The 25,481-nt window shown below is 36.1% G+C and overlaps 1 protein-coding gene across 1 annotated transcript in view; it reads left to right on the top strand.

Annotated features, from left to right (window-relative positions):
- The window catches only part of sh3kbp1 (SH3-domain kinase binding protein 1), a 338,963-nt gene that overhangs the window by 102,368 nt on the left and 211,114 nt on the right, over nucleotides 1–25,481 (top strand). Inside the window, 2 exon segments of the mRNA XM_039745542.1 lie at nucleotides 2,116–2,143; nucleotides 2,216–2,279. Of these exon segments, the coding sequence (XP_039601476.1) occupies nucleotides 2,116–2,143; nucleotides 2,216–2,279 (92 nt within the window).

Below are 25,481 nucleotides of genomic sequence, written 5' to 3'. Positions count from 1 at the left end.
ATGTGCATCCAACTGAGTCGAGAACGAGACTGAGGGGAAAAGGGAAAAGGGCAGGCTTTTAAAGGGGAAGACAGGAAGTGAGGTCATAAGGATCGGGCACATGTTCTTCATTCATTGGATCGAGCCCGGACGTGACGTCAGAGGGGCCGGAGCTGATAAGGTCTACTTCCATTGGCTCGGTCCCGGAAGTGATGTCAAGACAGCCAGGTGGAATCTCCCGGGAATGGTCTACAGGAAAGGGAGAAAAAGAGTCAGTGCACTCTGCCACATCCCGGCATGCCTCAGAACTGCCTTCACTCAAGCCCTTTAGCTGCCTCCCATGCGCACGTGTGCGACACTATGTATTGTACAGAGTGGCATATTTTACAGTACCCCCTTGCCTGTGCAGTTGATACGTGATTTATAGTATGAAAGTATAACCAGTGATCCAAAAAAAAATCAATAAAAAAAATTGAATTCATGGCTTGATTCTAAAGTCATAGCATGCAAGCAAATTATTTATTTTCAAAACATATATTAAAAACAACTTATGTTGCCTAAAGTGCCATTCAGAGGTTAAAATAAAGCAGTGATTTTTGATTTTTTTTTTCTCACAGCCCAATTTTGCCTTTTTCATGTCTTCACGACCCATAATCTCCACAAAGCTTTATCCAGGGGATCATCCCCCATGTAGAGTCTTCACAGATCATCATCCATGAATCCCTTTGTAGAATCATAGCCTATCATCTTCCTGTGGGGACTGGGTCCTCTTTGGCAAATCGCCAAAGATGTTGTCTTGATCTCCCCTTGGAAAATCGCTGCCGATTATCACCCCTTGGTTCCCCTTTCCAATGGGGACCCATTGAAAGGTATTCAGCAAACCATTTGTGACTCTTTCCCATTTGGTTCTGTTGTGATTCAGGACTCGATATGGCCCAAATTCAGATAGTACGCTACCCAAAATAGTTAGTAAAAAACGACTGAAATAAAGCAATTAAAAAAAAAAAAACAAAAAAAAAAACAATTAATAAACAAAATTGCAATACTTCAAACGTATACAAAGATGCACACATAAAACATAATAGATATTTTAGGAGGCTAAAGAAAATAGATTGATTTTAAGCTTAGATTTAAAAGCAGTAAGAGAAGGAGTTGGTCTGTTATTAAGAAGCTCATTCATCCATTGTTTTAAATTGTGATTTTGAAAGAGCTAAAAGCAGCTGATTGGAAGATCTTAATGATCTAGAGGCAGAACATAGGTTGAGCAGACAAATAATGTAAGAGGGGGCTAGCCCATTTACTGTTTTAACAACAAAAAATAAAAACTTTGAAATATATCCTATATTAGACAGTGATGCGGTGGAAGGAAACTAAAACCGGGGTAATGTGATCCCTTTTCTTAGTTCCAGTCAGTAATCTAGCTGCTGCAGACTATTTTTCTAGCATGGATGATCCAAAACCATGGATAACTATTTTCTAAGTCACGAAAAAGAGAAATGGCTTAATTTTTATTATTATTCTAAGCTGGAAGAAACTATTGTTCATAACAGAGTTAACTTATTTATTAAATTTAAGGTCTGAGTCAAAAATCGCCCAGTACTTTCTAGCTTGTGTATGGTGACAGTTTTTCTTATGTTTTGTGACAGACCATTGATATGTTTTGAAGATCCAAATAAAAACACCTCTGATTTATTTTATTTAACTGGAGAAAGTTATTAAGCTTCCAACATTTTTAATTCTTCAAGACACGTAGAAGGAGAGGGAATGAGGAAGAAGATAGCACCAGTATGTCTGCATTCAAAAGGCTGAGACCAACAGAAGAGTGCTGTAATATGACATTTATGCTCTTCCAGTTGGAAAAAATCATTCATCCTAAGGCCAATGGTAGAAATGCGACCTTCTTGCTCTTAATAAGTCATCGCTGAAAATTTCTTGAACCATTAAAGTATTTCAAAAGTTGATGGATTGGCTAATCTCTTATTGATGAGATCTTCCACTGTATGTTCACAGAAAGAAGACTGCCCTTGTTGCTGCATACATTTGAAACAAATAATAGTTAACTGAGCTTCATTACTCTAATATAGTAAAGTTAAATTGCGAAAACTGAAGCATTACAGCTTGTAACTTTTGATTTAGCATGACCACCAAAGGTCCTGGGAAAAACATAATTAGTGAGAAAGAAGGTTGAATGAATAACATAGAAAAAGACCTTCACTTCAGCAATTGCATTCCATACCTACATGAGCATCCCCAGGAAGATTCAGACATAGATGGCTACACAGTCCTTAACTACAACAAATGTCTAACCAGCACCATGGAGTACAAAATACACAGAGGTTAATAAAGTTGCACTATTACGGTGGCTGCCTCCTTTCTTCCATTGTCCTATACCGTGTAATATCAATATATTAGGGCAGGGCTATTCAATTACAAATTCAGTTGGTCAAGATTTTCAAACCAAGAAGTATAGCTGGGACAGACATTTTCAAGCTGCTGGTAAGCAGCAGTAATGACAAATTTTAAACCAACACAAATGAATGTATTGAAAAACAAGTAATTTTTATTTATTTTTTCCCTTTTTAATTTGGTCACATCTGACACAGGCAAAAGTGCATAAAAAACAATAAAGCTGTAATTGAACAGAAAATTAGGTAGTACAAAACTTTTTTCTACTTTTGAAATAAAAAATAAACAAACATTTTGCTCACACCTGACCCAAGCAAATCTCAAAGTACAAAATCAAAAAAGTGCACAGTATTAGCAGTTACATTTGTTTACCTTTTGAAATAAAATTGTTTTGGTCATATATGACCCAGGCACATCACAAAGTGCATTTAAGAAAATAAGACCATTAGTGCACAAACCCCATAACAAGTGATAACTTGTAAACACTTTCCTTCACTATCTGTAGATTTGGGTATAAATCTTTTTGTGAATCTCTTTTTTTGTTTTGCTGTTTACATGCTGTTTTTAGTTATTATTTTTGATTACATTAGTGAGAGCTTTCTTATGATGCATACAACCAGCCTGAGAAACATTGCACCTAAGCATTCAAATATCCACAAGTATGTTTTTCTGGTATAATAAATATTGTGCTTGGAATCTGTACAAAATGCTTATTATATTGAAATTATCCTAAACACTGTAATAACTTATAAATGATTTAGGTTTCCAAGGTGATCAAAATTATTATACATCTATTTATTTGTTTTTTAAACACACCTTTTCTTTTAAAGGGTTAAGGGAGCCTTCTGCAGCCAGTCCTGTGCAGAATGCTAGTGTCATGGTATTCAGAAGGCACACACATACCCCCAGTTATGATTGATCAGTTAATTAAAATTAAGTCTTCTGGGGGGGAAAAGATAAATAGTCAATGTTGCAAAGAGAAACAAGTTGATTACAGAGATAGAAAAATTCACGGAGCTATGCGAGATTGACCAGAGTTTTCTTTTCCTTGCACTAATTTTGACATTGTATTACTACAGACAAGCTCTGCAGTACTGTGCTATTGTACAAATCTGCATTTGCACATCACTTCCAACCTGTTTGTATTTTTGAATAGTCAACTTTTATTATTATTAGTAAAATGGAGAGCCCTCTGCTTCTCAAGCACAACCAGCTGTGACACATTTCTGAGACAACAAAACAAAAAATGACAAACTATAGGTTAGCTGAACTAACAAAACTACATTTCCACATCAATTGTAAAGAAAGAATGGAGCACATGCTTTACCGAAAAACTGTGAGCAAAAAAGTACAAGTAATAATAAAGTACAAGAAGCAGTAAATACAGTACAAGTGTACATATAGCACCCAGATTTTAACCCATGTTCCAGTACATTCAAATACATACTTCTTTTTATATTTTCAAACTTACATTTTTAGCTGATTTCCTAGCCCTACCTGTAGTTGCAGTGGGCATTCAAGACTGAACTTGAGAAACACTGGTTTATGAAAAATATTTGTAATTTTTGCAGAAGAATTGAAATAAAAGTCCTGATTTTGTTTATTTTAAATTTCTGAGTTGTGTAATTTATTGCTTCTTAAACAGTACACAGAGGGAAATGATACTGAAATAGCAGCTTCTTTTCAGCATTCACTGTTTTGCAGAAGTGTGTGCTCTTCGTTAATTTTCGAAGTTTGGCTACAATAAAGGGAGCAAATACTACTAAGGTTAAATGAAGAAACATGAATAAGCAAATTTCTGTTTTTGAAAGCTGTTTATCATTATGCTACCTTTTGAATGATTCTAGCAAAGAATATTAAAAGCACATTTGTTGTAGTCCAATAGAAACTATGTTGTCATCAATTGTCAAGCATTTATTTGAAACTGTGTGTTCAAATGCTGTGTTCTTTTTGGAATCTGTGCTTGATTTCCATTTTGCTCAGGAGAGTCATGACACATTTTAAAAAATGTTATGTGAAATGGATCACCTACCTGAATTAGTATCTTGGACGAAACAAAGTATGTCACAGCTCTGGTCCTCTTGGTTTGTGAGCATGAAAGGGGTTCATGAAGAGTCTATCATGGCAAGTGAGTGCTCTGAGAAGGTCTGCGCAATGAATAGTATATTGCTATTAATTGCAATGTCACATTATGAACAAACATATTTGGCATTTGTTATAGCTGAGTGATGTGGTAACCAATAAAGTTTTAAAAACTCTGTTTTTTCCAGGTATTAATTTATGGTTGTGATATTTTCTTTGTTGCTGATGTTACACTTAAATTATGAACAGAACTATGTAATAACTTGCTGCAGTTTTAAGTGTGCTTCTTTGGTGCAATCAATTTCAACAGAATGTTGCATTTCTTTATACTAAGTTTTGCTTGTGACAATGTTAATTACCACTACTACCACTTTGACCAGAATTGCTAGGAAATTATACTTTTGTTTCACTTTAGTTTAGGTGACAGTCTGTTACAAGATACACTTGTCTGTACACACTCTAGCTGACAGAGGCAATTTACAAATGCTAGTTATCATGAAATGCATGCTAATATGGATAAAAACTCTGAAAGACACTGCAAATATGGAAATTTGACATGGACTTCAAATGTGTTCAATCTCAATTCAAAGACTGGAACTGTGGGGCAGCAGGACTAAGAGCTGCACCAGCATACCACCCTGATATTTAAAACATTGCCACTTTTGTGATGTAAATCTTGCATTACGTTAATCTTTGTTACTTGTCTGTTTTCACATACCTTTTTATACCACAGTTTACAGTTTGCATCTGTTTGTCTCTTTTTCAGTATGTGTGGGTGTAAATGGTGAGCTAAGGTAACCATGGAGATTGACTTCAACCATTAGGCCGATTACCAGACTGACTCTAATTGCTCACTAGCTAAGCCATCATTGTATAATGATGTAGTCAGTTACAAGAACCTACAGTCTCCACTAAACTAGTTAAATGGACAGAATGCTTACCAGTTGATCTAATTAGGATTTCCAAAATGTTTTTCTGGTGATTCTGTTGCTTACAGAATAGACTGAGTGCCAAGATGGCACTTGTTTACATTTATTTACTTAGCTAATGTTTTTGTCCTGCATGACAGAGTTTGCTGATGTATAACATAAACATTTACATATTTCCACAGTTCAGTATCTACCAGGATAGGTGAGTGCTCAGGGTCATACCTGGTGTCAGTGTTGGGGCATAAAACAATACCCTTGTGATATAGAGTTCCAATAGCCATTTTGCATACTCTCTTTATTATTATTATTATTATTATTCCTTTGAGAATTAGTTTGTACACTGTGTGCCCATGACTATAATATAAAAGTTTCCCCTTATAGAGAATGTACTATCTTGACAGTATTGAAATATGTTTGCTCCTGATATTTGTCTGACCTTAATTGTGCTGCTTTTTCTCATGGATACCTTTAGGCACAACACTATTGAAATTCTTTATTTAGGTCTGAGAACAAAGTATATCCTCATTATCAAGGAGACTACAACCTCCATTGTGGGGAGCCAGGCTAATGGAGATTTTCTTTTGCTGTTATAAACGGTGGCTCTCAGAACAGCGTCTTGGGTTCACATTTCACCTCTGCTGTTGCTGAGTGGGAGCAGTGCCCTGAACAAGTGATAAATGTGGCCTGTCTGGGATTCCTCACTGAGTGGGCAAATGTAACAGGCTTCATGTCGGCAGCATGTGTAGCCAGACAGAGAAGAGACCTGCTGTACAGGAAAGCTGCGTGTCACAGAAAACAGAGTCAGATCTTCAACTGGGTAACAGAGATCTTCTTTGGCTGAGTAGCAGAAATGGTGTCTCTGATTCAAGCAACCAGGGTGTTCATCCAACCTCTGTACTCTCAAGGAGGACAGCTAGAGAACATGTGTGGTTGTTGGTCTTAAGTATTTACTCACCAGAGACAGCCAGCCAGAGGTCTAATCAATGTCCAGTAAAGTTTATCTGTTAGGAAGCAAAGAGATGGAGAACATAAGGACAATACTGTTTTCAGAATGTGGAATAGTTGTTCTGTGTGAATGAAAACCTTTATGGAAGAACTAGCTGAACTACCCAGCATTGCCTGGGAGGAAAATAAAGTTGTTTTTTTTTTTTAATTATTTGAGAAAAATATAATTAAAAAAAACCCCACAACCAATAAAAATAAATTAACAAACAATGAAGACTCACTAAATGTGCTTGTCTTACAGTCTTCTAGGTAGGGTGGGTGGTGAACTTGCCATCTTGTATGTATGTTATCATCCAGTGGACGCTCAGAACCGGCCAACTCTATTTAATTTGAAAAGCAACAGGGGCGCGGTGGTGCTCAAGCATAAAGAATGCTGGCAGTCACCTCCAGCTCGCCCTTTGGTGGTCGTTCTGAGTGTCAACTGGATTGTAACATGCATACAAGACTGAAAGTTCACCCCCCACCTTAACCAGAAGGGGGTGGGTTAGGGTTGATTTCACCCTACAGTATTTTTAGTTGACCAATGAGAAACGTGTACCAAGTTTCATGAAAATCACTCCAGCCGTTTGGATGTGATGCTGGAACATACATACATACATACACACATTATTATATATATATATCTCGCAGCGGAGAAGTAGTGTGTTAAAGAAGTAATGAAAAAGAAAAGGAAACATTTTGAAAATAACGTAACATGATTGTCAATGTAATTGTTTTGTCACTGTTATAAGTGTTGCTGTTATATATATATATATATATATATATATATATATATATATATATATATATATATATATACACACTCACCTAAAGGATTACCTGTTCAATTTCTCATTAATGCAATTATCTAATCAACCAATCACATGGCAGTTGCTTCAATGCATTTAGGGGTGTGGTCCTGGTCAAGATAATCTCCTGAACTCCAAACTGAATGTCAGAATGGGAAAGAAAGGTGATTTAAGCAATTTTGAGCGTGGCATGGTTGTTGGTGCCAGATGGGCGGTCTGAGTATTTCACAATCTGCTCAGTTACTGGGATTTTCACGCACAACCATTTCTAGGGTTTACAAAGAATGGTGTGAAAAGGGAAAAACATCCAGTATCGGCAGTCCTGTGGCTTAAAATGCCTTGTTGATGCTAGAGGTCAGAGGAGAATGGGCCGACTGATTCAAGCTGACAGAAGAGCAACTTTGACTGAAATAACCACTCGTTTCAACCGAGGTATGCAGCAAAGCATTTGTGAAGTTACAACACGCAAAACCTTGAGGCGGATGGGCAACAACAGCAGAAGACCCCACTGGGTACCACTCATCTTCACTACAAATAGGAAAAAGAGGCTACAATTTGCACGAGCTCACCAAAATTGGACAGTTGAAGACTGGAAAAATGTTGCCTGGTCTGATGAGTCTCGATTTCTGCTGAGACATTCAAATGGTAGAGTCAGAATTTGGCGTAAACATGGGAATGAGAACATGGATCCATCATGCCTTGTTACCACTGTGCAGGCTAGTGGTGGTGGTGTAATGGTGTGGGGAATGTTTTCTTGGCACACTTTAGACCCCTTAGTGCCAATTTGGCATCGTTTAAATGCCACGGGCTACCTGAGCATTGTTTCTGACCATGTCCATCCCTTCATGACCACCATGTACCCATCCTCTGATGGCTACTTCCAGCAGGATAATGCACCATGTCATAAAGCTCGAATCATTTCAAATTGGTTTCTTGAACATGACAATGAGTTCACTGGACTAAAATGGCCCCCACAGTCACCAGATCTCAACCCAATAGAGCATCTTTGGGATGTGGTGGAACGGGAGCTTCGTGCCCTACATGTGCATCCCACAAATCTCCATCAACTGCAAGATGCTATCCTATCAATATGGGCCAACATTTCTAAAGAATGCTTTCAGCACCTTGTTGAATCAATGCCACGTAGAATTATGGCAGTTCTGAAGGCGAAAGGGGGTCAAACACGGTCTTAGTATGGTGCTCCTAATAATCCTTTAGGTGAGTGTGTATATGTGTGTGTATGTATGTGTGTGTGTGTATATATATATATATATATATATATATATATATATATATATATATATATACATACACATACATATACACACACACATATATATATTTTACACCCTTTGGGGTGCGAGCAGCTGTTGCTGTGCGTGCCAGAATCCATCGAGGAAGAAAACAGAAAAACATTATTTGTACAAATTCTTAATTTATCTATCCATTCCTAAATAATTAAATGGGCCGGCTATTTCGTATCAGTGCAATATGCCGCTTGTTAAAACGGATGATTTCTGCTCTTACGTGCATGTAGTGTTGCGTGGGCATTATAAACTATTGTATCTGTTCAAGTTCTATTTAAATTTTAAATATAAGTAATTTTTATTTAGTCAACAAATATCTTTGGTAGGAATGTAAATTAAATTTAGTCATCATTGCATAAATTTTTCTTCACCATAGAAATGTAAAGACTAAATTCAACTTACATTCCTACCAAAGATATTTCTGTCGACTAAATAGAACCTACTTATATCCAAATAGAACTTGAAAAGATAAATTTTTTCGAATCTGAGCCCGCATTTTAGATTGACTTAACATGCACTACATCGAGCCCCATGCTATTGTGCTCTGGCCTGCCTGCCTCAATAAGTCACCATCGCTTCGCTTTTACTTTTTTACCGTTCATTTAATCATGGGCCTCTCTACAGTTTTGTTTATTTTCGGGTTGTAATATTCATTAAATTTACGTATCATCTGGTCCATTGGCGGACCGTGCATCTCACACCTAGGCATTCAGTACTGCACCATCTGAATCAACCCACCCCTCAAAAACTAATTTATGGTTATAAAAACCATCTTAATATGCAGAAATACAGTATAAAGAGCCATGCATCTCAGATAGAATCACAATATTTTACTCACCAAAAATTTTGATTATTTGTAAACAAAATCCATCCTCCTTTCTTTCCTCAAAAACAGTTCAATCACTCTGTCGTACGGATTATCTGTGTGCCTCAGTTCCATCAAAAAGTCCCTTTCTGTCGCCATCGAAGCTAATGCTGAAAATCGAACCTGCGGCTTCTATCCAATCAATGGGTCTGAATACGGTGACATCGCCGTACTGACACCAACTCAAAATCTGATTGGTCGAAGCAACAGGTTAATCAACATTTATTCTGTGTTAGAGTGCCTGCACAACAGATTGTAAAGTCCTCTCTGCCTGGCAACAAATGATGACTGAAATGTGATTGGTTAAATGCTTTAATACGAAAATACATGCCTGGAAGCAGCAGAACCATCGGAAAAGCTATGAAAGGAAGCGGACAGACTATTTGGAATTATTTAATAAGTATTCATGGACAAAATATAATTAACATCAGTTTGTGATTCAGATATTTTTACTTATGAATATGCTAAGCACAGTCCTTCACCCGCGAATATTTACCTTATATGGGCAGGCACTCAGTTACGTGGGAGGCGTGATGACGCGACACACAACTCCACCTCCCACGGCCATTGAGCTGCAGTCTATTACAGTATATGGACAAAAAAATAGGTTCCAGTTATGACCATTACGCATAGAATTTTGAAATGAAACCTGCCCAACTTTTGTAAGTAAGCTGTAAGGAATGAGCCTGACAAATTTCAGCCTTCTACCTACACGGGAAGTTGCAGAATTAGTGATGAGTGAGTCAGTCAGTCAGTCAGTCAGCGAGGGCTTTGCCTTTTACATTAGACTTAAAAGAAAAACAGGCTAAATTACTTTTGGCCATGAAGCCACCTGTTAGGCCACCTTTACAAAGCATGCTGTTGAATTAAATACCTGCTTTTTAACCATATGGAGGTAATGCTTAAAATTAACCTTAGTTTTCTTATTTTATTTTTAACTAGAGCCTAGTTTAATGGATGTTTTAGTAATTTAAGGACAGTTTTTCCTGCATTGATTCTCCTAAAGTTAATTTCACAGGTTCTTGCTTCACGGCAGTGTAAAGCGTGTACATGTGGAGATTTTTTGTGGCCTCAAAGGTGCTTCTCTTTAATAATAAAACATTTGTCTTCCTGTTAGACCTGAACCTTACCCTCAGTGAAAGGTCATTTTGAAATTTTGTGAACTTTGTTTCATTCTGTTATCTGTAAAGGGTTTACTCAAAAAAAATGAACACTACTGCAGCTTTAAAAATATTCTTTAAAAAGACTGTTGTATGATGCTGCTTCACATACAGAACGTAAATTCCAGTTTGGCATACATGCTTTTACAGTCGTGGGCTGTAATGCGTCACTCACAGAAGACATGTGTGAAGACACCTTTTTGATTTTGTTTTCAAACAACCATCAGCCTTGGCTTTTACAGAGAGAAGTATTTTAATTGCTCCCTTTTGTCTTTCTTGTACTATAAAATTCAGAGCTTTGAAATAATGCATGTGGAAGGCAAAAAAACAGGTCCAACTTAAATGTAGGCTCTGTCAGTGCAATTTGTTTGCTAATTTTCCAAAAAAACACAGATGCACGCAAAAACAATTCTTGCTCTTTGTGCCCAAACTCTTAAAAAGCCATCAATAATTACTATTTGTAATGTGATTATTATATGGTCAGTATATAAATATCCTTAAGCAGGACTCAGAATTGACAGTAATTGGGGCCATGGATGAACATTATGCGACTATGTGGCGCACAATGACCCACTTATACCAGTTCTAGTTAACTTAAAGTGCATAACTGAAATGATAGAGGAATGCAGACTCTGTGAGTGAAACAATGAGATGAACATGTAAACTCTGCATAGGGAATGTCCAGTGGGGTATCAAAAAAAGGCTCAAGTTCTGCAATGCAGCAGCACTACACCAATATGCAACCTGCAGGATGGCTATAGGATCTGACAAAAAGCAACCACAAGTGACCGGAAACTTAGATCACAATATGGTTATTCCAAATTACAAAAGAATAAAAATTGCACCACAGTAAGTAGGAAATTGTCACAATTAAGGGAGAATACATGCATCAGAATTGTAATGTGCAAAAATGCTCTTATTGCATTTGAATTTTTTAATGCCATCATTAGTTTCAGAATTTTAAATCAAAGAGGGGATTATTACCTATTCAGCAGTTATCACTGTCAGAAGCCAGGACCTGTAATTTAAACAGAGAAAACACATTTCAACTTTTCCTTTAACACCTAGTAATCATGTAGCAGACACTATGGACATCAACTTCTCTTTGACACAATTGTGCAAACCATGAACACAGAAGAAAGCCAAACCGGTACATGGGAATTGTTTTGTTTTTTTCAGTTGAGGTACGGGTAACCTGTATAACTTGTAGCTTCTTTAGACAAAACTTGAACCCGAGAAGCAGGTTTGTTGATGGACTAGTTTTGTGAAACTTGGGTGATTAGCCAGACATTAATATGGGGTCTTACCCTCATGTGTCCTCATGAAAGATACACAATCGTGATACAATTGCAGTCAGAGGGTTCCTACACATACCTGAATACCATCCTTCAATTTCTGCCCATTGTTCGAAAAGAAATGTTAAAAAACTGAGTGTAAATTATTTCAAGCATTAGAAATGTGTTTGTTCTGTAGAATGTTGTGAAGAAAATAAAATACTCAAATATTAAATGGCGGTGATAAATTATCTTTGACTGCATTGATCCTGGGCCTTTTTCATCAGGTTTGTTTTAAATTTCAGGATAGCAACAGTAACTCAATATGGTTCTTGAGTAGAATGGTAAATTATATTATGTTACCTGAGTAATAAATACAATTTTTACAGTGAGACTGGTGATTTTTTATTTATTTTTTTGTTTGATGATGCAAAAATACGGTAATCAGATAAAGCTAAGTGAATATCTATTGAGTTGCATTTTATTAGTAAAAATAAAGTAAAACATTGTTTAGAACTGTACACTTTTGTAAGACTTCAAGTTGGGTTGATGGTTGATTCTCTTAATGATTCAGAGTTGCATGGGTCTATGTGCAAGAATAAAGAGCACATAGCTTTGTGAATGTTAAAGTGATGTTTTATCAATACTAACAAAATGTAAATGATGGAATTTACATATTATTCAATTCCTATAAACTGTTTCTCTTTCACAACCTTTTTTGAATCACAGTGTTTTATAGTCATTAATATGTAATTACTGTAGTCTTTTTTTCCCTCCTCTTCAAACTCCATATGGTTAATGATTTTAATTATATAATCAGTTTTCTTTTTTTCCCTTGATGATTTGAAAGGTTCAGTAGTTCAGCATCTGGAGCTCCAAAACCAGAATAGATATTTCGTACAAAATGCTTTTTTGTTGTTGTGGTGCTGGAATTGGATATTGCCATTAAAAATAAATTTGTGTATTGTATTTACTACTCAAGTGTAAATGCAGAAGACTATCATTATTTTTGAAGTACATTTGTCTTGCTATTTAACACCTAATAGGTCTTTATTGCAAACATAAATGGCTTAGTCATTGACAACTGTTTTGCTAAAAATAGCAAATTGCTTTTGAGTGTGTAATGCAGTGGACTGGTCACCTGTCCAGGGTCTGACACTGCTTTAGGTCCAGTACTTCTAGGATATGCTTTTGTTCTTTATAAGTCTGATAAGGACAAAGCAGGTTAGGAAAATAGGTGGGTTACATTTGGTTACAATAGGGTGAATATCCATCCTTCCAGCCATCCATTATCCAACCCACTATATTCTAACTACAGGGTCTGCTGGAGCCAATCCCAGCCAATACAGGGCGCAAGGCAGGAAACAAACCCCGGGCAGGGCGCCAGCCTACCGCAGGGCACACACACACACATACACACACACACCAAGCACACACTAGGGACAATTTTTAGGATCGCTAATGCACCTAACCAGCATGTCTTTGGACTGTGGGAGGAAACCGGAGCACCCGGAGGAAACCCACACAGACACGGGGAGAACATGCAAACTCCATGCAGGGAGGACCCGGGAAGCGAACCCGGGTCTCCTAACTGCGAGGCAGCAGCGCTCCCCACTGTGCCACCGTGTTGCCTCAGGGTGAATATCATTGTTCAAATTATCCTTTTTGCATTTGAATCAAATGAAATGAATATCCATTTGAAGCCATAGTATTCTACTGAATCAAAAAAAAACTCCTGAGAGAAGTTTCATCAGGTTTACATGCACAATAGAGCATTTGGAAATTGTACATTATTTAAATTCTCTGGACCGTATCATTATTATGAAATTAATTTATTTGCTCTTAGGCTACATCTGCACTACTATGTTTTTGTTTAAAAAACAGACATTGGTCTCCATTTTTGCCTTTGATCCACACTACCCAGCATTTTAACTACCAAAAATGGAGACTTTTGAAAGCGCACAGCAGAACAAAATACAGTACTTATGAAAATTCTGTCCAGGCATTGCAGTGTTGATAGGTAAAAATGAAGACTTTGAAAAAGCAGACTCTAATCACTCTATGATCTGTTTATGCTTATTAAGTGGCCCCTCATTTTTTGGATTCTGATCATTACTACTTCTGATTCCCTGATTGGTCACCCTTCACTGAACAAAAAACATATTCCAAAATAGTGGACATAGAGGACTTACTTTCCATGGTGATTGTTGTGTTACTTCACTGTATGCATCTAAATCGCATTTCGTACAGTTTGAGTGCTGCATATATGCACAAAAAGCGAAAAAGAAATTTGACAAAAAGAGGACACCATTAACTCCATCAAGCCCGTTTGTTTAGGTAATAGCAAAGCTGTCTCAACTAAATAATTTACTAGTCTTTAAAGTTTGGTGATAAATCCCTTGGCCAGTGGAGTAACCATCCCTTCCAGGAGGACACTTTGTCTTCCTGTTTCTGCCAATGCATGTGTAACCACTGTAGGCAAATGACTACTCATATGCATTTTTGGTAGGTTTAATGTGGATAAAGACACTTTCGTAAATGATGTGAAATACTAGTGTGGATGGAGATTTGTGTTTAAAGTGTATTTTCGTTGCAAGCTCTCATGCTTAATAAGCAACATATAGAAACATACAAATTATTTGTCAACAGATATACTGAATGAAATTAAAGGGTATTTGAACTGCAAACATAAATGTTTGAGTTCCTTGCTGCAATAACAGATTCATGTCTTTTGGGATACAGTAGATGTCTGCCACACAGATAACGAGTGAATTTTGCTAATTTATTCTGGCAATATAGCTAGTTTTAGTGAGCTTATGCCACAAACTTTGGGCTTTAAACCACAAGGTTGCAATTTCCTGCCTCTGAATCGAACTAAAGTTACAATTACAACCTTTTTGATCTATGAACATACCTGAATATTTATGTTATGTTCTTCTATAGTCTATGGCTGTATGTAACATAGTGTTGTTTTTATTTGATGTTGTTGATATTATATACAGTAGCTGTCATTAGTCTGTGTGAGACATATAAGCTAAGCCTGGTTTATACTTAATGATGTCAGTCGCACATTCTGGATTTTTCTCTGCATGTGGATTTTTTCCTAACTATTTGGCAATGCAGAAGTGGCGCTGTATTTCCAAAATGGAGACTATCAAAGAGAAGCTGTTAGCAAATGAGACTAATGGGCTTAAGTGGGTGCCAGAATGATGAATGAAGGCCTGAATCTGATGCAACAGGTCATCAAAGTGCAAGGAATAAATGCAAAAATATTCAAAGTGCACCTCCTCATTGTTTACATCACACTCTCATGTGAATATTATTTTTGTCTTACCTTCGCTGCTTTTGGTTACTGGTTACTTAAAGCCAGTAATAACTACCACTGTCACTGCCCGATCTGCACTACCTTCCTGTTACTGTTGACATCAGTCGCCGTAAAGTCATATAAACCATTCCTGACTGGCCAAACACTGTCAACTACTGACTAGGAGAATATTGATATGTTAATCGAACAGGCTGCTACAAGTATAAACGCATTTTGGACACTGACAGTGAATGTGCTCATTATATTGAGTTCATGTGACATTGAACTAAGCATGATGTGGTTACTCTGATTGTACCACTTAAAGACATTCACCTCTTTACTCTCTGCTTATTTCCGTTGCTGTTTTAACCTCGTGGTCAGCATGTTTAGAATTTTCTTGCTGAAAGGTGGTTCTACTGCCATTTTTCTTAACCAAACTCCTGTGCCTATTTTTAGTGTACTGTTCTCCCAATCGATTTTTCCCCTCGGGTCTAAGTTGCTGTCCAGTCTGTGGTAATTAGAAAAATCTCTGGAGAATGAAAATTCCACAACCATACTTTATTGCAGGAGTGTGTCATGCATAGTGCTTTGAATTTTGGCAGAAAAGCTCAGTACTGGTCTAAGCTCAATCTCTTGTGGTTTTTGGCTAACTTCAGATGAGCCCTTAGATATAGTAAATCTTTTTTAGTAATAGTTTAATTCTTGTTACCCTACCATAGAAGCCAATGTTATGCAGAGCTCTTGAAATAGCTGACCAATACATATTTACTCTAGGCTTAGCTACCAGACTCTGCTGGTGTTTCAAGGTGATTATTTGTGTCTCAGTGGCTTCCCTCACAATTCTTCTGCTTGCTTGAATTTTAATTTTGATGAATTGATGTCTTTTTTTGGCAGTTTGAGTCATGTGATGTAGCAATTTTTGATTGTTTGTTCAGAGGAAGATTTAGACAGTTTAGTACAAATTTTCATCTGTTTAGTTTTATGGTCTTTATCCTCTATTGCTAAACTGTGTGTCCAATGACTTCTAAGTGCTCTAGAGGTTTTATTCTGGAAATATGAGGATTACTTGAGTTACACACCAATAGAGTCCAAATGTAAGTTAGTCATATTCTAGTCAGGGCAGTTTAGAGCAGATAAATGCTGGCAGATACTGACATCAGTTTTTATAGCCTTCTTCATTTCATGTCAGATTCCATTAAAAATACATATTGCAGCATAATGTTTAGTATTTGCATCATTTGAAACTTTATAAAGGGCCTTAATACTTTGCAAGGCACTGTATATAGTAGCCCTTAAGTATTTTTTTGTGTGTAGACTTTTATTACCTAAGGCATAACACATAACATTAGTGGTCTGTACTGTGATCCTGATAGTTATGGACTGATTTCCATACTTCTCTTGGATTCCTTGTGACCAGCACCACACACTCCTTCACTGTGCTTCCATAACCTTTTCCTCACATTATTTACATACATACCTCCAACTTTTAGCTCTTGTGGAAGTTCGTCTTTGTTTACCCACTCATCTATTATATTGTCTATATTTGTCATTTCCTTCCATGATCGCCCTTGCTTTGTAAGAAGGGAAGTAGCAAGAAAGAGTAAGTTGGGGTAGGATTGTTTGAATTTGTTTTCAGATGTTACTGGTGGGGTTTTTAAGTTTTCTTTTTTGCAAGTACTGCTGCCTAATTGAGGTCAGTTGCAGGTCAGTTCAGGGGCATATCAAAGGTTCTTTGTTTATGGACTAGCAGCCAGGTAGTGCAGATTTCCTGTTAATGGGGGTAAATAATATGTGGACTGTTATTCAAGATCCAACCATGTTGGACTATATATGTGATAACAATGTGAAAGTAACAAACCTCACCACAAAGGTGTCTGTCTGCCTTTGAAACATCGCTCCAGAGACTCGCCTATCTATATCAGTGCAAACCAGAAGTTTTGAATACTTCTTTTGGATACCAAATTTAGGAAAGCAGCAAGCAGTTACAGACTAGAACAGGTAGTCAAAAGAGGAATAAGACACTGCAGCATCTCATCAGAAAATAGCTTCAAATGACTGAAAATATTCTGCCTTTAAGCCAAGTTAAAAAGAATAGGAGGCAGAAAAGGGGAGTACTCTTTGTTGGATATTCAATCCTTCGAAATCCTGCCAGCTTAATATGCGGTAGAGATCATGAGTCAACAATGGTATGCTGGTTTTTTGCGGGGAGCAAAAGATTTCCATATAACCCAAAGAGTGGACCAATTCCTGGTGAGGGCAGAAGAAGATCCCTTGGTTATAGATCATATTGGAACAAATTGTTTTGGAAAGACAAGTGCATATTCTCTGAAGAACAAATTTAGGGAACTTGGGGACAAGCTAAAGACCAAATCCAATCAGTAATTTTCTCCAAAATCCTTCCAGCACCAGGAAAAAGACTACCTGGGCAGAATTTAATATTCAGGTAGCATGAATGAAAGCATGCTGTAACCAAGAAGGTTTTACTTTTCACAGCCACTGGAAGTGAAAGCCTTTTACCGTAAACATTTCCTTTACCATCGAGATGGACTACATCTACAAGAGAAAGGGACAGACATTCTAAGGATTGAGAATCTTCAAGGATGTGTATAGACCGTTAAAGTAGATTATGTGGGGGGAGAAGCTGAGGAAGGTGCAAAAAATACAGTCAATCTGACCTAAAGAAAACTCAATAAAAAAATCATCATTTTACTCCTTTAAAATGTTTACACGTTATTGCCAGAATCATTAGAAATAAAATGCATGAACTTGAGGCAACAGTATTGACTTGGGACTGTGATATTGTAGGAATTACAGAGTCATGGCTAATTGAGTGTGACAAAGAGAAATATGGAACCACGCCCCCCTATAAATGCAATATTATATGTGAAAGCTAATATTTAAGCCCACATCTTCAAGATGGAAGAAGGAAACATATCAGAATCACTTAGGGTTAAGCTGGTAAGGAAGAAAGACAGAGATCTGGTTATTGGAGTTTGCTACACGGTGCCAAATTCTGATATGCTAGATAGTACCATATTATTTAATGAAATAAAATAGATGTGCAACAAAGAAAACGTAGTGGTCATGGATGATTGTAACCTTCCAAACATTGATTGGGAAGCCCCTATCTGGAAAACAAAAGAAGAGATTGAAATGGTGCACATGACAAATGTTTTTTTCCCCCAGTTTGTTACAACCCCAATGCATGGTGACACCTGTCTAGATCTTATCTTTTCAAACAATAAAGACAGAGTCACAAGAACAAAAGTTACTTTTATACTTTAAGCAACAGTGATGACAACCTGGTAAAATTTGAGATAATCTTTGAAAAAACATAAATGTATATCAAAACAAAGATTTCTAAGTTGAGGAAAGCAGAATTTATGGGGATGAAAAAGTATTTACAAAATGTCAAATAGGAAAGCAAAAACTTCAAAAATCACAGTATAAAATGACCGTTGGTGTTGCTTCATAGATCTTCTGATGCAAGTTCAAAATAAGTTTATTCCAAAAAGCAATAAAAGAAAAGGACTAAAAAATCAGCAAAACTGGATAAATAGCAATATTATTAAAAATAGTAAAACTGAAAAGATCACTGTACAAGGAAAATTAAAAATCAGATAACTCTGACATAGAGGTCTACTGGAAACTACAGCAAGTGATCAAAAAAAGCATCTGAAATGTCAAAAGAAAAACTGAAATAAAGATTGCTAGAGAAGGCAAAACGAACAGAAGGCATTTTTTTCAGTACTACTCCAGTAAAAAGACAATAAAAATGATTTTAAGAAACCTTATGGACATGGATAGAGAAAACCTTGAAAATGAGAAGGAAATACAAAATGAACTGAACAAATATTTCACCCAAGTATGTTTAAAGGAATAAAACTATTGGAATGCCTTATGCAGAAATAAAAACAAACTCTGAGTTCATAGATTTGAAAATAGGAGTCAGATGTCCTTCGAGCCCCCAGTATGTTGAAGACTAATAAAACCCCAGGACCTGATGGGATCTTATCAACTGGATTGAAAGAAATGCAAGATGTTATCTATAAACCCTTATTAGGCATATTTCTGCAGTCACTTCAGAAAGGAGAAGTACCTGAGGACTGAAAAGTTGTAAATGTGACTCCAGTCTTCAAGAAAGGAGACAAAATGGATCCTAGATATTACAGACCAACCAGTCTTACTTCTGTGCAATGCAAAATAATGGAAACTATAATAAGAAATGAATCAGAAAGTTACTTAAACAAATATAACATTTGAAATGACAGCCAGTATAACTTTATGAGCGGAAAGTCCTGCCACACCATTCCTTTAGGTTTTTTTGAAGAAGCAACCAGAATAATTCACAAAAAACAAAGCATACAACATGATTTACCTAGATTTTTTAGAAGCATATGATACATTCCCACACCAAAGATTAATTATTAAAGTAGATACTGTATACATTACAGGTAACCCACAAAACTGGATTACTAGTTGGTTAACCAGTAGGAGACAAAGGGTACAGATAAAAGGAGAATGTTCCACATGGAGCGATGTCATCAGTGGAGTCCCTTATGGGTATGTCCTTGGGTCATTACTTTTTCTGATTTATATTAATGATATTGATTCTGTTAGTAAATTTGTCAGATTCACAGATGACACTAAAATTGGAGGATAGCAAACATTACCTGGACAACCTTCAGAACTGTGTCAACACCTAGAAAATGCAGTTTAATGTAGAAAAGTGCAAAGTGCTACACATGGGCAAAAAGAATATCAATTATAAATACAAGATGGGGACACTCTTAATACAGGAAGAAACCTTTGAAACGAATTTAGAGGTCTATGTTGACACAACATTTTAATTGACTAAGCAATGCACTAAAGCAAATAAAATGTTAGGTTATATAATAAACTGCTGAATATAAGTCAAGAGGTGTTATGCTCAAACTATATAATCAGCTAGTAAGTTCACATCTGGAGTTTTGTGTGCAGAATTTTGTGGGTTTCATGGTATAAAAAACACATAGCAACACTTGTGCTGTGGACATCAACCCAGTTCATCACAGGTCTTAAGGACATGTTCTACTCTAACAGCCTTGGAGAATTAAACCTATTGATTTAAAATCCTCAAAGACATTGATAAAGTAGACCCAGCAAAATTCTTTCAGCTTAAGGGTTAATCACGCACTTTTGGACATCAGTTGAAATTAAGGTAAAGTGCATTTAAAACTGAAGCCAGGACACACTTCTTTATGCCAAGAATTGTGGGACTCTGGAACAAACTACCAAGACATTTAGTTGAGCCAGAAACCTTGACAACCTTTAAGAAAAATCTGGATGAGATATTGGAACAGCTTAGCTATTAGCTAAATAAATGGGCTAGATGGACTGAATGGTCTCCTCTTGTTTGTCAAATTTGTTATCTTCTTATCTTTCACACATTTTTGTAATATTCTCTTTTTTCTCATTATTTTACTTGTTCTTTATCATTTTTTTTTCTTGTCCACCATAATGTCTCTTTCCCAATGTTTAATATTATCCATTGTTCTCTTTGTAATTGGGTGACTTCTTTTGACTATTCCAAGTTATACACCACCATGTGTCTAGTTACTGGCTTGCTTTTATACAAGTTACTCCATCTTGTTTCTATTGTGTGCCATTAGCTAATATGCTGTTTCGCACATCTAAAAACACGCATTACTTTTTCTTCTTCAGTACATCCTTCTCTTGGACCTATTTTTCTTTTTCCAAATTACCGTTATACCATGTTGCTCTTGTTGGTAACACCTCCCTTACACTCTGCCACACAATGTCTTTTTTTTTTTAGCTCTTTATGTATTATTTGCTTCCATACCATCTGGTTCAGCAAGTGAAAAAAATTTGCTGTTATTACTGGTAACTCCTTTTCTGTAAATTTCACCAAATCATTCCAACTTACACATATCTCAAGTATCTTCTTCCCATTTGTACATTCTTAGTACTTTTTCATTTTTGTTGTAATGATTTAGCTGTTTTTTTTAATGCTGGTTAACATAACTTTAGCGATCTCAGTGTTGTACCAAACAAACCAATATCTTACCGTGTCCACCATTTTCCCTTCTTTATTTAATGCTGCATCCACTATTTTGACAGTGGGTGGGTTTGTTGTTTCAGGTGCATTGCTTTTGGAACTATCAGTGTGAAGATACAGCTTCACAAACAAAATATGCCATTGCTATGAATAGGGCATGTCTTTTCTCCAGCATGTACACAAATAAAAGAACAAACAAAAAGAGCATTAGGACTTTACTAGCTTGTTAAAACCATGGCTGGGGTCCTTACCATGCAACGTTTCATGCACTACCCTGTACAGTACATTGGAAGAGCTTTACTACATTTTGACAATGTAAAAATATCAGGCTAAAATGAGAGAAGAGGGCAGCACATAATGTCTGATTTTGGTCCTGGACATAAGAATAGAGAAAAACCTAAATTCAAGGGCTACATCATGCCACAATTAAAATGAATAATAAACAGAAAATGCTGTTACTACATTCAGCACTGTACTGTCCAATTAGAAAAAAAACTTGTCTTCGTGCCTAAATACCCCGAAGTGTATTCTACATATTTGGTTATATTGAGATTTCCTTATTTCACCTAAGATAGTCAATTTTCATGATGCCACCATCCCCAAAGCTAGGGGTGGGCGGTATGACCAAAATTCTATATCACGGTATTTTTCTAAATTATCCCGTTAACAGTGTGGGAGAGTTTATAAGGGCTTAAAATATATAAAAATAACCATACAAACATATGGTTTCAAATTCATTTATCGCGGCAGAGTCTGGAACGGATTAACCACGATAAACGAGGGTTGACTGTATCCCGGTTTCACGGTATTCAACGGTATTTTTTTCCCAATGTTAACCACATTTTCCACTGCAATTACTGGCTGAGAGTAACCTATTCCACTGTCAAGAGTATTGTACATTGTACAAAAAAATTTTAATGTGCACACAAGTATTAGTACAGTTTTGCATTACCCCATAAAGTGATGGTTTTCAAGGGGGTGGCACTAATGGAGAAGGTATCACATTGCATGACAGATGCAGTCAAAATATAGAACCTTTTTATTGAACAAATTTTGCAAAACAAACTATAATTTTGACAACATATTTTCAACCATACAAAGAGGCATTTAGACTTAGTAAAATATCCAGAAGTGCTTGTCAAAAATTGTATTCCACCGAATATGTCTTAGAAAAGGAATAAATAGTAAATATTTTGTGTAAACCAACTACACTTTCTGTTAATGTTAACAATCTGTGTCCACTGACACGTTAAAGTAACTTTTTAAACAACTTTATCATCATTAAACGGCATAATATTTAAACTAATAAATAACAATAAAATAAATAATAGTATTATTACTGATAGTTGCAAGCCCAGGTGCATTACACAGTATTCACCAAATTAAAATAAAATAAAACAAGTGCAGCTTGGTGATGACATCTTTACCAACTGAACCATCATTTAGGCAAACTGCATTAATATGGACCTTCCTTCAAGCTAAGCTATACTGGGAAGAAAAAAACAAACTATATGCCGAGAACAAAGTCGACATTTCCACTTTATTCTCATAGTTTACTTCATAATTAAAGTAGAATGTCGTAAACTAAACTTCTTCCTAAAATCAGTGTTTAATCAATTACTTAATTTACCCCATCATAAATTAATGCAGCACATTAAATGCTTTGTGTTACGTTCCCCGAGCCAGTGGTTAATCACTACGCTTCTTAAACTGACTTCCTCCGCACTAAGAGAAGACAGCAATCACCATAAAGAATCCATTCACTTCATGATATTCCTGCTTTCTGAAAATTTAGAATGCTAAGATAAATATTTGATATCATTTTCATGATGAAATGCATTAAAGCAGGTATTTCACATGCACGGTAATAAGGCGGTAGTGCTACTCCATCGCAGTAAGGGGTCCCCTTGTGTATGTTCAGTGTAGAGAACTTTATGGCATGTGTGACGATGCTCCAAAAAACTGGATGTATGAATAGCTATCGCACAGGTTTAACTTAAATATTGTGTAAATGTTGGGTTTCTGATCTGCTGGTCGGAGACACAAACACAGAATTCAATGCATGTTCTTCTGAGCGGGCTATCTTTATTGCATGCATGCTGTCTCTATCTGACGTACCAAAACCCCAGTTCTTTTTCCTTCCTTCCTTTTCTTTCACCACATAACCAATCACCACACGATAAATGTCTTTGTGAAATTAAAACTAGTTATAAACTTAGCCCACGGAGTGTTCAGAACTTTAAAAATATCTTTGTTATACATGTTTAATTATGCCAGCACATCGCAGGATGAATACAAGCAAAACATACACTAGCAGGGTCAATATAACACAACAAAACCCCACATCCTACATGATTTTGAAAAGAAACTGAAGCACACCGAGTAAACCCACCAGAAAAACATGCAGATGCAAGGCAGGCACGCCACCGTGCCCCCATATGATTAATGCATGCTTTAATGCATTTCACCATGAAAATTATATTAAGTATTTATCTTAGCATTCTAAATGTTCAGAGAGCAGGAAGATCATGAAGTGAATGTATTCTGTGCGGCGATTGCTGCCGGTGCCTCCTCTTAGTGCAAGAAGAAGTCAGTTTAAGAATCACTTAACACAAAGCATTTAATGTGCTATATAACTTATGACGGGGTTTGAGAAAATCTAGTAAATTAAATATTCATTTTACAATGAAGTTTAGTTTACGATGGTCTACTTTAATGACAAATTACGAGAATAAAGTCAACATGTCGTCACACTATTACACAGTACCCAGGTATATTACACTGTATTGAAAACAAGTACTGTACAACTTGGCTTGCAGTATTATCCAGTAGTATAGAAACAGTATTTACACATCTGACCTTTTAAAACTAAAGTTATCTCCAGGCGACGGACGTGACTCCTTTTTTTCGGCAAAAGTTTTTCTGTTCATCATGTTCAACTTTACTTTTAGTACAGTTTCGCAATGCCCTCTGTCCATTTTCACCGTGCAGTGCTACCGCCCACTATTTTGTGGTGTAGCAGTGAAAAAGAGCCCTAGTGCAACAAATCTGTGTTTAGCGGTGTAGCAGTGAAAAAGTTCCCCACTTGAACAGTTTCCCGCACGTCGTTTAGGCAATTTAAACCGGTGTTGCGGTATAAGAAAAATCCGTATCATAAAAAAAAAATAAACGGTTTTCGGTATGAAATGGTATACCGCCCAGCACTACCCAAAGCATAATTAAAGTGACAGTTTCAGAAAAAAAAAGTAAATTGTAAAGGTCAATTTACAGGAGATTTTGTACATTTGAGAATAACCTTTCATCTTGTGTTTTCTTTATGTTCCTCTTAACTGGTCTCTCTCTCTCTCTCTCTCTCTCTCTCTCTCTCTCTATATATATATATATATATATATATATCTATATATATATATATATATATATATATATATATATATATATATATATATATATATATATATATATATATATATATATATATATATATATATATATATATAATGTTTTTGTCCTAAGAAGCAGAAGCCAGAAAGGTAAACTAATTGGGTTGTCAGAAATGGCAGCATCACGAATCTGTACATTTCAGACCAAAAAAGCATTGCTAATAATGTTTTGCATGAATTATTCTGAAACCGTAGAAGCATTTGCTATGAATGTAATTTAACAAAGGCAGACAGTAATAGACAAAAAAGCTGATGCTTGTCATTTCAGAAATTATTAGTGTCATTTCTATCCTTAAATCATTTTTAATTATCTTTCTTAGTAATATATTGTACAGTATATTGATATTTAAAAAATTCAGTATATAGCATGTTAAAAAGTGAAAAAAAAACAGTCAAAATTAGCTGCTATGGCAAGAAGTATGCTGATGTTACAGTTTTTGTAGAAGTAGATATTGCAAAAAAAGTAATAGACCATTCCATGGCATATTAATGGAGTCTTTATTATTCTGTAAATATAACAAATGTGAAGTTATATTCTGTTATGATCCACTTACTGTATCTGAAGCAGTGCTGATGTTTGTAATATTTCTAATATCAATGAAAACTTTACTTGTATAAATCTTGTACAGTCTTGTAAACATTGAGTAGTAGGCTTTGGGTGGACCACAAACCAATGCAAAGGGATGATGTTTATAGAATCATTTTTCCACAAGGCTTATTTTTGTCCATTAGGGATGTATAGCTTACCTAAAATTGTGTCCTGATTATGAAACATTTAGAGGTTGCTCCATTCTGATCATTTTATTTGTAATGTTACTACGTATATACTCTTGTGTGGCATACTTAACTGGCTAAGTGATTAGTGAACAACAAAGAAAATTAAA

The sequence above is a fragment of the Polypterus senegalus genome, chromosome 2 (genome assembly GCF_016835505.1).
Source record: "Polypterus senegalus isolate Bchr_013 chromosome 2, ASM1683550v1, whole genome shotgun sequence".
NCBI lineage: Eukaryota > Metazoa > Chordata > Cladistia > Polypteriformes > Polypteridae > Polypterus > Polypterus senegalus.
Note: the sequence above shows the minus strand (reverse complement) of the source record. Positions and strands in the feature narration are given on the sequence as shown.